Source organism: Mchenga conophoros, linkage group LG7 (genome assembly GCF_057382185.1).
Source record: "Mchenga conophoros isolate Kocher_MC1m ecotype Shallow Benthic linkage group LG7, M_conophoros_male_GT1.1, whole genome shotgun sequence".
NCBI classification, from domain to species: domain Eukaryota; kingdom Metazoa; phylum Chordata; class Actinopteri; order Cichliformes; family Cichlidae; genus Mchenga; species Mchenga conophoros.
Window position 1 is genome coordinate 23,462,218 of NC_140532.1, and position 13,491 is coordinate 23,475,708.

Sequence of the window (13,491 nt, forward strand, 5' to 3'; positions counted from 1 at the left end):
CATGCAACATATCCATGCATTTTTCTGCAAGCTAACAGTAAGGAAGCGCTTTACTTACTTACTACTTATTACTAAATAATTTTTAAAAGGATCTCAAAGGTATGGAAGCCCGTTTCTGCCACTAAATTTAAAAAAAAAAATATCCATAACTTGATATGTTGATTTATCTTTCTCAAAATTTTGAGTTATTTTCTGGAAATTTTGAGCTAATAACATTAACTCAAAATGTCAAAAAAATTGACTCAAAATTTTGAGTTAATAGCTCAAAATTTCGAGTTAGGGTTGCCAATCGGTAATCTACGTGATTGATGTCATTTCCTTGTTACCCGGAAGCTGAAGCCCTCAGCTACAAATGCTACAGCTAAGTTACCGGTATTACAGCCAGTCATGAACGCACAAATTGCTAATTATTTTCATCGTGGCTTCACAAATGATGGAATCTTTGTGTTATTAGCTGAATCACATGGCCTTGCTATCTACAAACGTACTCTCGAAAGCGCCAGTTTGTTGCGATCCAGTTTTGAGTGCGCATTCCACATAGATTACTGATTGGCAGCGCTAACTCGAAATTTTGAGTTACTTTTCTCAAAATTTTGAGTTAATAAATTAAAATTTCGAGTTATTAAGTCAAAATTGCGAGAAAGATAACTTGAAATTTTGAGATATGGATACTTTTTTAAAATTTAGTAGCAGAAACGGGCTTCCATACAAAGGAGCTCCTAAACATCGCCCAAACATCTAGTTTACCTAAGTCTTGTAAGTCTGTGCCTATTTAGTATTCAAAGGACGATAAAGAGCTAAAAACTTTAACTTTCAGACCAAAACAGAATTAGACACACAAAAAGGAATATTAGCATATACATGAGTTATCAGCCAAATTATTATTTTAAACAAAGTTATTAACCCAGAATTTCTCCATCTGTGCCGCAATAAGAACACAAACAAATCCAAACATGTCTTGGCTTGACTCTGCTTAAAAATATGCTCACCTATATTCCTGTTCCTGTTGTGTATATTAATATTCTCTCCATTTAACTGTAAACATTCATGCATCCCCTTGTGTGTCCTACTATACCTGTCATAGTCACCATTACACAGCGCCCTGACGGGAATTTTAAAAGCCTGCCACACTGGATCCAGAGTATTCTTCACCACCTCTGTTTTGTGGCAGATGGTGTACCTGCGAGACATACAAAGTTAAAGAAAAAGACAAAACAAAAACAAAGCCCTCAGTGCTTCATCTCCTTATCATTGAGGGAGAGCTTCATTTAAAATGCGTTTCAGGAAGCTTGACCCTTAGCTGAAGAAACAGCTTCCAGTTTCTGTTTTATGAGGGATCAGGACTGGCTCTTTGTAACCACGGCTTGCTGCTGTTAAACCCTGCGGCGGAACATTTAGGCTGCATCAGTAAATACCCAGCTGCACTAAAAGAAAATGTGTTAAGTGCGAGACGCTGAAGTCGACTTGAATAAAAGCATCTTCAGGGCAAAGAAACTGCAACCTCCACACGCAGTTTTCACTTAACTCTGTCTTATCCATCCATCCTCTCTTTATGTTTCTCATGTCAACTCTGTGCTATTATTTCCGCTCACCTCTGCATCTACGGCTTCTGAATGGAAGGCATAAGTCACTCATACAACAGGAAGCATTATGTAACATCACACAGGCGGCTTAGCTCCTACTGTACGTCCTCCGTGTATAAGCTTTTAGAGCATTAACCGTCATGCTCGGAGTCTATATGTACTTCAGAAATTTTTGCATGTGTGTTTTTATGTGTATAATAGCTGAGTATGTAATCGCTGGATATCAATAAGAAGTCACTTGTCAACTTACGATCCGTCCTCGTTGCTGCGGTAAAACACAAGAAACGGATCTGATTTTCCGAAGAAATCCTTCTTATCCAGCTTGTTCCCACAAAACTGTAACATCACTGACTCCTAAAGAGGAAGAAAGGGACCAAAACAAACATGACACACTGCCTCAGAAGTGCTCTAAAGACATAAAATATGACCTGCTATTAATACAAAAAGTATTCATATTGGTCAATAGGATGGTGAAGACTTGTGCATGTGTGTTATATATATTTGTTTTGTGTTATTTTCCTTTTGATCCCATGGCTTTTTGTTTGGTGAATTGATTTAATTAATTGAATTGGTTGATTTTATTACACAGTCAACTGGCATCTCTGTCACTTTTATAATTAATTTATCTTTGTAGCAGTTTGCTGCAAAATGGTTCTTTGGTTTTAAAGGATTGACGCTAACACATGGGTCTGACTGTATGATGTTGTACAAAAATGTCAGCAAATAAAAGACTTGAGCCCAGAATATCAGAGAACTTCCCTTGGGAAATATCTGCTTTCTATATTAACTGAATGCTTGGGTGGACAGATTCACTAGTGGGAGCACAAGATGATGCCTGCAGCACATTCAGGTTGCACATTTGCACTGTTGCAAGAAGGTCTGCTGTATCTCCCAAAACAGCCTCAAGAGTTTGGAAGAGATACTAGGAGATAGGCACAGGGAGCGCTGGACATGGCTGTACCATGCAGCAGGACCAGTGTCTGCTCTTTTGTGGGAGGAGAAACAGGAGAAGTACTGCCAGAGCCCTACAAAACGCCCTCCAGCAGACTACTCATGTGCATGTTTCTGGCTATATTGTCAGAAACAGACTACATGAGCATGGGATCAGGTCCCAGCATCATTTATTGTGCACACAGCTCAGCACCATTCAGGACAGAGCAAAGGTCTGTGGCCACCTGCAAAACCTGCAAAAGCATTCCAGTTTTAGGGGGGATTTCATTTCATTAGCATCAAAAGCAGGTGAATTAACCAACAATGGATTATGTGTCTCACAGAGGGAGAAGCACAGTTTCTCATTTATAGTTATTGTTAAATATATGAATATATTGACGACACAAGTAACTAGCCTTTCTAACTAAGATGGGGGTATTTGACATTAAATTAAATGCTTTTTTTTTATCCTTCCAACTCCATAGTGCAAAGTCGTGTGTAAAGCTTATGAATACGTGTATTCTATGTGTGAAACCAATATTAAAATGTTGGACAATTTTAGTTCGATCTGTGTGATTTTTACTTGAAGAAGACAAAATAACCAGAGAATACAGATAAATAAAGCACAGCATCTCAAAGTCCGAAAAGTCAACTTCAAAATGGCCAACAGGTGAACCAAACAGACTCTTACCCTGCAGTTGCTCACTTCTTCTGCTCTCACTATGATAGTGCCACATTTCTTTCCTGGGATTCCACTAGAAAAAAGAAAAACAAAACAGGAAATTGACCGCATTGATTCCAGTGTAAATGCTTTAAATGTAATCTATTTTACACTGTATATGTCTGTTCTATTACTGCATGCATACTATATTTAGTGCTTCACAGTATTATTTGTCATCTTAGTTTTTTTTCTTAGTATATCTATACTACTCATTACATTTTAAACTGCATTTTGTCATTCTAATCTGAAATTGTGAATTCTTGGTTGTTCATCTTCCTGTGGCATTTCTTTTCACCACAGATTGGGGTTTTGGGCAAATATTTATGATAAGAATATTTAAGGTTGATCAGGAGTTTCAGCAAAATGCTGAAAATGAGAGAATTTCAGGAGACGCTGCATCTAATTTCTCCTCTTCATGTTTTCTCTTGCAGTCACTGCCTGATTGCATTTGTAAATATCAATTAATGCTGAATGAAAACCTTCAGAAAAGAACATCAAAGTAATGCAAACCACATCCAGTGACATTTCAGCTGAAATGTTTGTTTGCATCCTGAGCAGGCGAAGCGTAATATTCAGCCAATAAAGCCAAGGGAGGCTGACCACTAAAAATAGACAAAATGAATGCCACAGACCCCGGGCCTGCTCCAGGGTAAGGAAGGGTAGAGATCATTTATTTTGGCTAAGTAATGTCCAGTAATGCCAGAAAGCGCCTTAAACAAATAAGAAAATTGAGAAATTTATGGCTGATCTAAGCAAGTTTTTGACAATTTCTCCATCGCCTGAGATTCACAGGCATCTTTGGATGAACAGGGAAGCTTCAGTGAAATGAAGCCACTGTACATGGAGAGATTGCTCAGTAAGGGGCCAGATGGAAGAAATGGTGAGACAAAGAACAAAAAAGAGATGGACAGAGCCACAGAGAGAAACAGTGGAAGAACACAGTGCATAAATCATGGAGTACAAAAAACTGTAGAGGAAGCCTGACACCATCAGTGCGTGACATCACAAGTGTCACTGAAATGGAATTTTAGTCTGTGATCCCCTTCAGTGCTCACAGTCAGTATCTTACACGTGTGTAAATTAGCCTCAATCTTATGTTCTTTACTGATAAAGCTATATGCTATAAAGCAACTACACCTTCACTCCTAAAAAACTGATTCAATCTTGATGAAACTGGCACATAAATTACCCAGGGTATGTAGCATCAATATGGTGATTGACTCAACATTTACTTTGAATAAAAAGTGCAGGTTTTTTTCTGTGTATTTGTATATAGAAGCTGCAAAATCGAGGCTGTTTAGTGAACATGTGCTGTTTTTACAAACTTAAGTACACAAAGATTCAAAATGAGCTAATATTTTTCTTAAAATGGTACATGTTCTGGTTGTCACTAAGCAAATGACCCATATGCTGTGAGGGTATTGCAGAGAGCTGGGTTTGTATCCTCCCCGGGCCATTTTCTCTCCATCTTCCACTTGCTCTCTCTCCCAGCTTTCCTTTTGCACTCTCAACTCTCCTATCATAATAAAGGCTAAGAATTCCCCAAAAATACTTCTTAAAAATTGTGCATTTTCTCACTTCTGTTCTGTTATTAATAAAATATGGATTTATGAAATTTGCAGTTTACACAGTATTCCATTTTTGGAATTGGCTTTCCAAAACATCTGTGCTGAGCTTTTTCAATGATTACATTTATGTTAGCTTTAATTACCAAGTATCTGGATCTGTGCCATACACCAATACAGTTGCTGGATGTGCCTTGTGTTACGTTCACCTAAAAGGGGTCTAGGCGATGAGGGGGGGAAGTAACAAAATGTGTCCGGGTCAGAAAAAGGAGACAGAGGCAAAATGGATAAATTAAAGAGTTTCATTAAAGTTTCTATTAATATTCAGCTAAAAGAGACGGACAAGCCACTTTCACCATTTAAGGAAAAACAAAACTCAAGCGTTGGTCAATAAAGTAAAACGTAAGTCAAAAAGAGAGAGCAGCTCACTCGCTGTAACCATTCACATGGCACTCTGGCCCAGAGCTCACCTGTCCCTGAGCTTAAATCCCTTTAATTACTGATGTGAGTCAGCTGTGTAAAAGAGAAAGGGTGGCACCTCGGGCAGAAGAGATTGAAGGACACGCCCACACAGGCACCTTCAGGAGGAGGCCCTGCTAGGGCCGTAACACCTTGCTAACAAAGTAAGCTAACTTCAGCCGATAACTTTACATTCTCATCCAAATTTTGTCACTTTTGGCATCCAGAAGTCCAGATGACAACAAATAAAATGCCACATTCAAGGGTTCAAAGAGGTAGTCCAAAAAAATAGTCCATCATCCATATACAGTCTATGGTTTACAGTTGTTCTTCTATTTTTGTTGTTGTTGCTGCTTTATTTTTATTTGTATGATCCAGAGCCACTCGACTGAGCAGGGGCCTGTTCTTCGTACCTCGCTAAGTAAGTTAGCTGGATTAGATTGTTGACGATTTCGCGTGATCCTGGATCGTTCGGTTCCCCGAAGCTCATCCGGGACTTGCTGTCATAGCAACAGAGCCGTAAGCGTAAACCTGCTCGGGAGCAGGTTTACTTTATGTAAACAGGATTAGATCGCGGCCACGCAGGTATGTCCGCTTCATTCATACGAAAGCAACAGCGATATTTTACCACTGTTTCACCATAAATAAATAACATCAATGTAACTAAAGATAATGCAGCACTTGATCCTTTTATTGATGTCACACAGATACATACAGGTCATTTCCTAAAAAAGGGAAATGAACTATTAACATTCTATTACATGTATGTGATTATTACAGATGTAATTCATATTTCAGAGTAGTGATTGTAAATTACTTCGTGTAATCAAGATGAGAGACCACGGCTATAAAAGCGAAGGTGGATTTGGGAAGTCTGTCGCAGCCATGTCCTGTCCGTATACGCGACCAACCCATTGCGGAAGGTGCAAGATTGATAAGGAGAGTCCTCAGAATTCAGCGTATATTGCGGGATAGACAGGATCCTTTAGCTCAGCGCGACAGTGTGCTCATAGAGAGATATCGATATTCCCGTGAGGGTATTATTTACTTAACCAACTTGTTGACGAGGGGGTGCAGGACCACCACCTGTCTTTTTTTCCTCTGCCCTTTTCTTGGTTGCTGTTATGAACAAACTAACAGAGTATTACAGGCCAGTATTACCTTGCCAAGAGGCGCAAAGCAATCTAAGAGATAAATATTACCATTCTGTAGAATACTCCTGTATTCCACTTTTACTTGTTCCCATGTTCTTGTGGGTCCTGTTGTGGCTCTAATGTGAAAGGGGATATAATATAACATATTATAATATAATATAATGCCATATGATATTGGACAATATAGTGTCATATGATAGATCTACCCTACCGCCTACTGGTGTTGGCCAGAGGGGCCGATGGCGCGATATGGCAGCCTGGCTACAACCGTAGCTGCCTCCACCAGTGTGTGAATGTGGGAGTGAATGAATAGTGGTATCGTAAAGCGCTTTGGGTGCCTTGGAAAGCGCTATATAAATCCAATCCATTATTATTATTATTATTAAATTACCTACAAGTTTGATTTGTCAGCAACTTTCTGCCAGCCCTCTCTCCTTGCTTTTGCAGCCTTTGCAGTGTTCTCTTGCGTTTTAATTAAACTCTGAAACTCCTGAAATCCCTCACTCATGAGTTCTTGCTCTGCTGCCGGAAAATACCGAGCACGCCCCTTCGACATTTTCGCCGACCAATCAGAGGGTTGCCGATCAATGTTTCTACTATCGAGTGATGTCACATTCCTGCGTCCAGCTGTACTAATCGTCAACAGCAGGTGTGTTCGGGGAACCGGATTAGCGAGCTCATGGTTAGCGCGATGGTTTGGTCTTGGATGTGTCATTTGATCTTGGATGTAGTAAGCGACGTACGAAGAACAGGCCCCAGGAGTGAAATGCTTTCAACTTGGGAAGGAGCACAAACAAAGTAACACACCCACACATACACACACACACACAGCTGCCCAGACTTGCAAATATCAATTGCAGAATAATGACGAATATCTAAAAATATCTTCACAAATCCTAAAAAAGTTACAAATAAAACATGTAGGTGCTAGAAAGAAAGCACAAAGACACAAATAAACACACACAATCACAAATCTAAAAGACAGTGAATGACTACGGGCAGAGATGATTACATAACTTAGTGACAGCAACACATTCTTACATCATATTTCTTGTGTATCATTCTTTAGGAAACCCATTCAGTTCCAACCGCTCGTTGATTCTGACACACACAGACACACACTCACTGACAGAGAGAGACACACACTAATGGATGTAGATGCCAGTATGGCCACTTACTTTCAGCTCACTCAATTTCTCCCTTTCGCTCACTCTAACACACACATATGCACACACAAAAAGGACACCCACTGGAGGACGTGGGGATCAGACCATGGTTGGACAGCTGATGGCTCACTGTCTTTGGTGGAAAATGAAAACAAGACGAACAGGTTCTTTAGTTCTGCTCTGTGGGTTGAAGCTGCAATAATATCAGGATGCAGCTAACAACCAAAAAGAAGTCTGAAGACCTCTTGGAGAATTTACAAGAAAGCTTTCCAAGGAAACTTTGGTCCATGATTTATGAGGAGCCTTCGTGCAGTAAACAAAACTCTCACTTCTGTGTAATTTTAAATTGGGCTGTATTCGTGCAGTCGCCTTGTTTATATTTAAAGTATTATTAATGAAATATTTTTAAAGAACCTTGAACTGTTTTAGATTTTCTAAATACCCATGAAGCATTCAAAACTCATGAGAATATATTAGCAAATGTCTGTACTTTTGACTTCCCCATTTAAGTTAAGACTTACATCTGGATACAAATCTGGATAGCCGATCAACTCCATCTAAAGGTCTGACAATCCACTGCCATGGTTTTTTAAAGTGTGCCCGTGGAGTTGAAATTGTCGCAGACTAAAACGCATTCTGTGCATCACTGAAGTCAATTTGATTATTGTATTTTGTTCTTCGTGAAAAAAAAAATTAAACTTCTTTCTGGATGTTAGCTGCCTTCTGTTCCATTTATTCTGTTAAGACGATCCTACGTTGATGTCCAAGATCCGGGGAGGCCCAATATGAATGATAGTGTTCCATTATGCACTTTTCTACCCAGGTATGGTTTTTACTGGATTGGCAGAGTGTGATAGTAGATGAGCTCCTCAACAGAGCTGGATAAATTGCAGCCTCAAACCATGACAGAGCCTCCACCGTGTTTTACAAATGGCTATGGATACTCACCGTTGTACCTCTCTCCTAACCTTTGCCCTACATACTGATAAATTATTTGTATTTGAACCAAGAAATTGCTGGACTTGCTCTTCTTGTCACTAAACAGTGAACAATATACAAGTACATTTAGAAAAGAAAATAAGAGAGAAAAAAATACTATGCAAATTACATACAAAAAAACCCGTTCTGATTAATTTACATATTGAAAGGGAGTGGGAAGAAGTACACACTTATTTAATCCCACCCCTTTGCCATAAATTATCAGTTAATATTTAGTCAGCTTCCTTACTGATATAATTTGTAATAAAAATAGCGAACAGATTTCTGATATACTTTATACTATAATATCACATCATGAGTTTTTTGTTTGTTTGTTTTTAAATAGAGACATTCACTTAATTTCAATATTTTCCTTGTCTTTATCGTCCGAGAAGATCATATTTTTATAACTCTTTTTGAACAGTTTTATGTTTGGACATTGCTTTAATTCCATATTCAGTTTGTTCCATAGTTTCACTCCATGAACAGAAACACAAAAGCCTTTTCTTGTAGTACGTACCTTCATTGTTTTGAAGTTACAAAAACCCCTTAAATTATAACTTCCTTCTTTCAACAAAAACATACTCTGAATATTACCTGGCAGTTCTTTATTTTTTGCTTTGAATAGAATTTGTGCTGTTTGGAATTTCACTATATCGTCAATTTTCAATATTTCAGACTGCAAAAATAGTGAGTTTGTATGTTCCCTATAACCTGCATTGGGGATGATTCGAATTGCTTTTTTTTGAAGAGTAAAAAGTGAATGTAATGTGGTTTTATAGTTATTGCCCCAGACCTCTGCACAATAGCGTAAGTATGGTGAAACCAGTGAACAGTATAGAATATGAAGTGATGTTCTGTCGAATACCTGTTTTGCCTTGTTTAGTACTGCAATGCTTCGTGATACTTTGGAATGAATATATCTTACGTGAGCTCTCCAGTTAAGTTTTTCATCTATTATTACCCCCAGAAATTTATTTTCACTGACTATTTCAATATCAACACCATTTATTTGAATCTTTGCATTTGTATTTAAACTACTATTTCCAAATAACATAAGTTTAGATTTATTCAAAATTAATGATAATTTATTTTTATCAAGCCAACACTTAGTCATATCCTCCAATAAATTCTGCAGATCATCACCAGAGCAAAAAATGTTTGTATCGTCAGCAAAGAGAACCATTTTTAATACTTTGGACACTTTATATTATGTGATTAATAATAATATAAATACCTCAAGTAGCTAAAACCTTTGCATAGTTCTGTATCTTCCAAAGTTGTTTTCACCTGTAATTTGAACCAATTCACAGGTTTGATCAGTTGTGAACAAATTTATGCCTATGAGATAAATAAACCTGAATCTGCTGATCTACTGGTGAATAATGAATCCTACTACAACTAGTACGATTAAAAAGCTGGGAACCTTGACAATTAGTCATTACTTCAAAATACAATGTTTTCAAACCAGACTTGTTAGTACTTTTTGAAATTAATGATTGAATTGTGATTGTGTAATGTCAAACCTTGTGTGATGATAATTGTAATTCTGTTCAGTATGGAAGGCATGTTGGCAGTTAGGCTAACAGCTCGGTTCTTCCTCTGAATGTACTACTCCACTGTTTATGTTTATTTTTGTCAGTACTAGCTAATACTGGAGAGAAACTGTCAAAAATGCTAGCAGGGGACAGACTTCCTGTGCACTAGAGGATGCTTCCAAGCTAACATAAACACCCCATCGAGCGTAAATCTGACATGAACTGCTACAGGTCTAATCACTGCTTTTTTTCCTGCTATAATTAGCAACCGAGAAGATGAAATCACAGATTCATTCATTTTAAAATATCTCTGATGAGATTCTTTAAGTCTTAAGTTCAGTTAAGGCTTCTACAAAAAGGAGGTGTGAGCTCATCACTGACACATTCACTTTGGGTGAACTGTCCTTTTTCAATATTTGATTTTTACCATCTCAGCATGTTTGCAGTCTGTCATTAGCTCTACTGCTGTTAAAGTGTTCATCTCATTTGGCTGTTGGAGGCAGCGTAGGCTTTCATCAACATCATTACTCATTTTCATGCCGCTGCTTCACTTCGAAGACAAACAATGGCAATCTTAAAATCACATGCTGCTTTTCAGTTCACGCCTACATGATCTAAAATTTTAACAGCTTATTTGAGCTACCTATTGACTCCCAGATTAGAGTAATGTAATACAAATATTTTTGCCCATCACTTTAAAATGGCAAAAATCATATTCCAAGAGTGTGCTGACTGTTGGTCATTGTGCGTGCATTGTGTGGTGTGTGCCACTTACGTCAAAGGTTTTTCTAAGCGGCTTCCCAGGGAGCCGACAATTTCACCCAGTGTGCAGAAGGCCTGGCCCAGGAAGTCCTGCATTAAACAAGGGAAAAGAAGGTTTATGAGTTAAAGAGGAACATTCATTACAATTTTCTTTATACATCTTTTGCATTTGTTCCTTTTCCTAAATCTGTCCTTAAAGACGGTTTAATATTAATTCAAGACATTTAATTATTAATTTGTGATTTTATAGGCTAAAATACAACATATTCTCTTATATTTTTTAGCTTGCAAAATCCAGTGATTTCAGTCTTTATTATAGGATTTTGTACCATTTTACCCTGCCACTTATCATTGCAATATCTTTTTCAGCTGCAACAAACAAGGCTGAGCCGATTATGTGACTGGCTGTGGCTTCAGCATGACTGAACAAACAGCCATCATACAGAGATACCACACAGCAGCGCCACGTGGAAAACAGAAAACAAAAAGCTATAGGTAAAACAAAATAATTAAGTAACAAAGTAAACAAAGTTGCATTTGCACCTGCATTGGAAATATCTCATTTGAAGCTGTTTCTCCAGCAGATTTAAAGTGAAGGGTAAAAAGAAACACATCACTCAAATTAAATGTCACATTCCCTTCTCCATCCACATTTATTTTGCACACTGACATCTAAGCCCACCGTGCAAAGAGACTAGTGTCCTTGTTGATCACTGCAGGGTGACCACATGAGAGGAGTCAGTGTAGAGATGAGGAGCCCTTGGCCAGCAAAACAGAGAATTCTTGCATAAAAAGTGGACTGCTCATGCACTGATACTAAGTCCTCCCCTACGAGACTGAGAATGCACGCGTATAAAAGTGCTTGACAGATGAGTCGTGTTGAGTCCAGTGGGCAGAAAGCTGCTCCAAAGATATATTATACTGATATATATCAGTATATTTCTCCCCCAGCCGAGGTCTCAAAACAAAAAGGGATGACAAAAACACTCTGGCCTTTCCTTAACATGTGTGCTACTAGCGAGGAGCCCTAGCCTGGTTGTGGACTTCGGGAGGTCTAGAGCAGGTCCACTGCCGGTTCAGATAGAGGGGGAGGAGGTGGAGGTGGTCAACAAGTACAAGTACCTCGGGCTGTGGGTGGACAATAAACTGGACTGGTCATGCAACACAGAGCACCTGTATAAAAAAGCCCAAAGCCGACTGTACTTCCTCAGGAGGCTGAGGTCTTTTAACATCTGCAGGAAGCTCCTGAGGATGTTTTACCAGTCGGTGGTTGCTGGAGTACTTTTCTATGCTGTGGTGTGCTGGGGGAGCAGCACAGCAAAGAAGGACTCATGCAGGCTGGAGAAACTGATCAGGAAGGCTGGCTCTGTGGTCGGCATGAAGCTGGACACTCTGGTGACAGTGGCAGAGAAAAGGACATTAAAGAAACTGATGGACATTATGGACAATGCCAGGCATCCTCTGCACACGGCCATAAACAATCAGAAGAGTCTGTTCAGTGACAGGTTGCTTCTCCCCAAGACAAGAACTAACAGACTTAAAAACTCCTTTGTCCCACACGCCATCAGACTGTTTAACTCCTCTCTGGAGGGGAGAGGGAGGGGAAACAGGAGGACAAAGGAGGGGGGAACAACTAAGCTGTAGTGCCTCTTCACCTCACTGTACAATACCTTGTGCAATACTTTTGTAAATAGTCAACGGTGCAATAGACTCAATACTTGAAATGTGCAATTCACTTGTATTTTTATTTTTATTCCTATTTATTCTATTTATCCCCTTCGTATATTTTATTTATATTGTCTCTGTATTTATATATATGTGTGTGTGTATAACTCTGTAACTTCTGTCGGTGCTGTGCTTTTTTGGAAATCGAATTTCCCAGAGGAACCCACCCGAGGGATTAATAAAGTTCTATCTTATCTTAGCCTGCTGCACCATTGAAAGTCTAAGGCTAGGAGTTGTGGTGCTATAGATTCACTGTACAGAGAGAAAAGGTTTGAGGGGTTTCTCTAATAAAAAAAAATTATATATATATATTTTTTTTACTGTACTTCCAAACCCCTTATAGTCCCACGTGTGGGATTATACCAAGGCCCAGTGAAACAGTGGGCAGCTACCAATCCAGCGCCCGGGGAGCAGTTTGTAGTGACGTTCCTTCTTACTGATGTTGCTGTCATTCGGTCTCACTACATCTATCACTACGGCGGTCTTCCTCTGCTTGTCCATCACCACTATGTCCGGTTGGTTAGCCACCACCATTTTGCATGTCTGTATCTGGAAGTCCCACAAGGTCTTAGTTTGGTCACTCTTGACCACCCTACGGGGGGGATCTCCCATTTTGAACTCTGGACTTCCAGGCCATACTCGGCACAGATGTTTCTGTATACAGGGAGTGCAGAATTATTAGGCAAATGAGTATTCTGTCCACATCATCCTCTTCATGCATGTTGTCTTACTCCAAGCTGTATCAAAAGCCTACTACCAATTAAGCATATTAGGTGATGTGCATCTCTGTAATGAGAAGGGGTGTGGTCTAATGACATCAACACCCTATATCAGGTGTGCATAATTATTAGGCAACGTCCTTTCCTTTGGCAAAATGGGTCAAAAGAAGGACTTGACAGGCTCAGAAAAG

The 13,491-nt window shown here is 39.1% G+C and overlaps 1 protein-coding gene across 3 annotated transcripts in view; it reads right to left on the bottom strand.

The window, feature by feature from the left end:
- The window catches only part of LOC146570144 (copine-8-like), a 115,301-nt gene that overhangs the window by 46,381 nt on the left and 55,429 nt on the right, over positions 1-13,491 (bottom strand). For all 3 annotated transcript variants that reach the window (XM_085282980.1, XM_085282981.1, XM_085282982.1), the window contains exons 6-9: positions 10,870-10,946; positions 3,205-3,268; positions 1,834-1,937; positions 1,076-1,180 (exon numbers count right to left, since the gene is read on the bottom strand). In XM_085282980.1, coding sequence (XP_085139106.1) covers positions 1,076-1,180; positions 1,834-1,937; positions 3,205-3,268; positions 10,870-10,946 — 350 coding nt within the window. The remainder of the gene's footprint in view (positions 1-1,075; positions 1,181-1,833; positions 1,938-3,204; positions 3,269-10,869; positions 10,947-13,491) is intronic.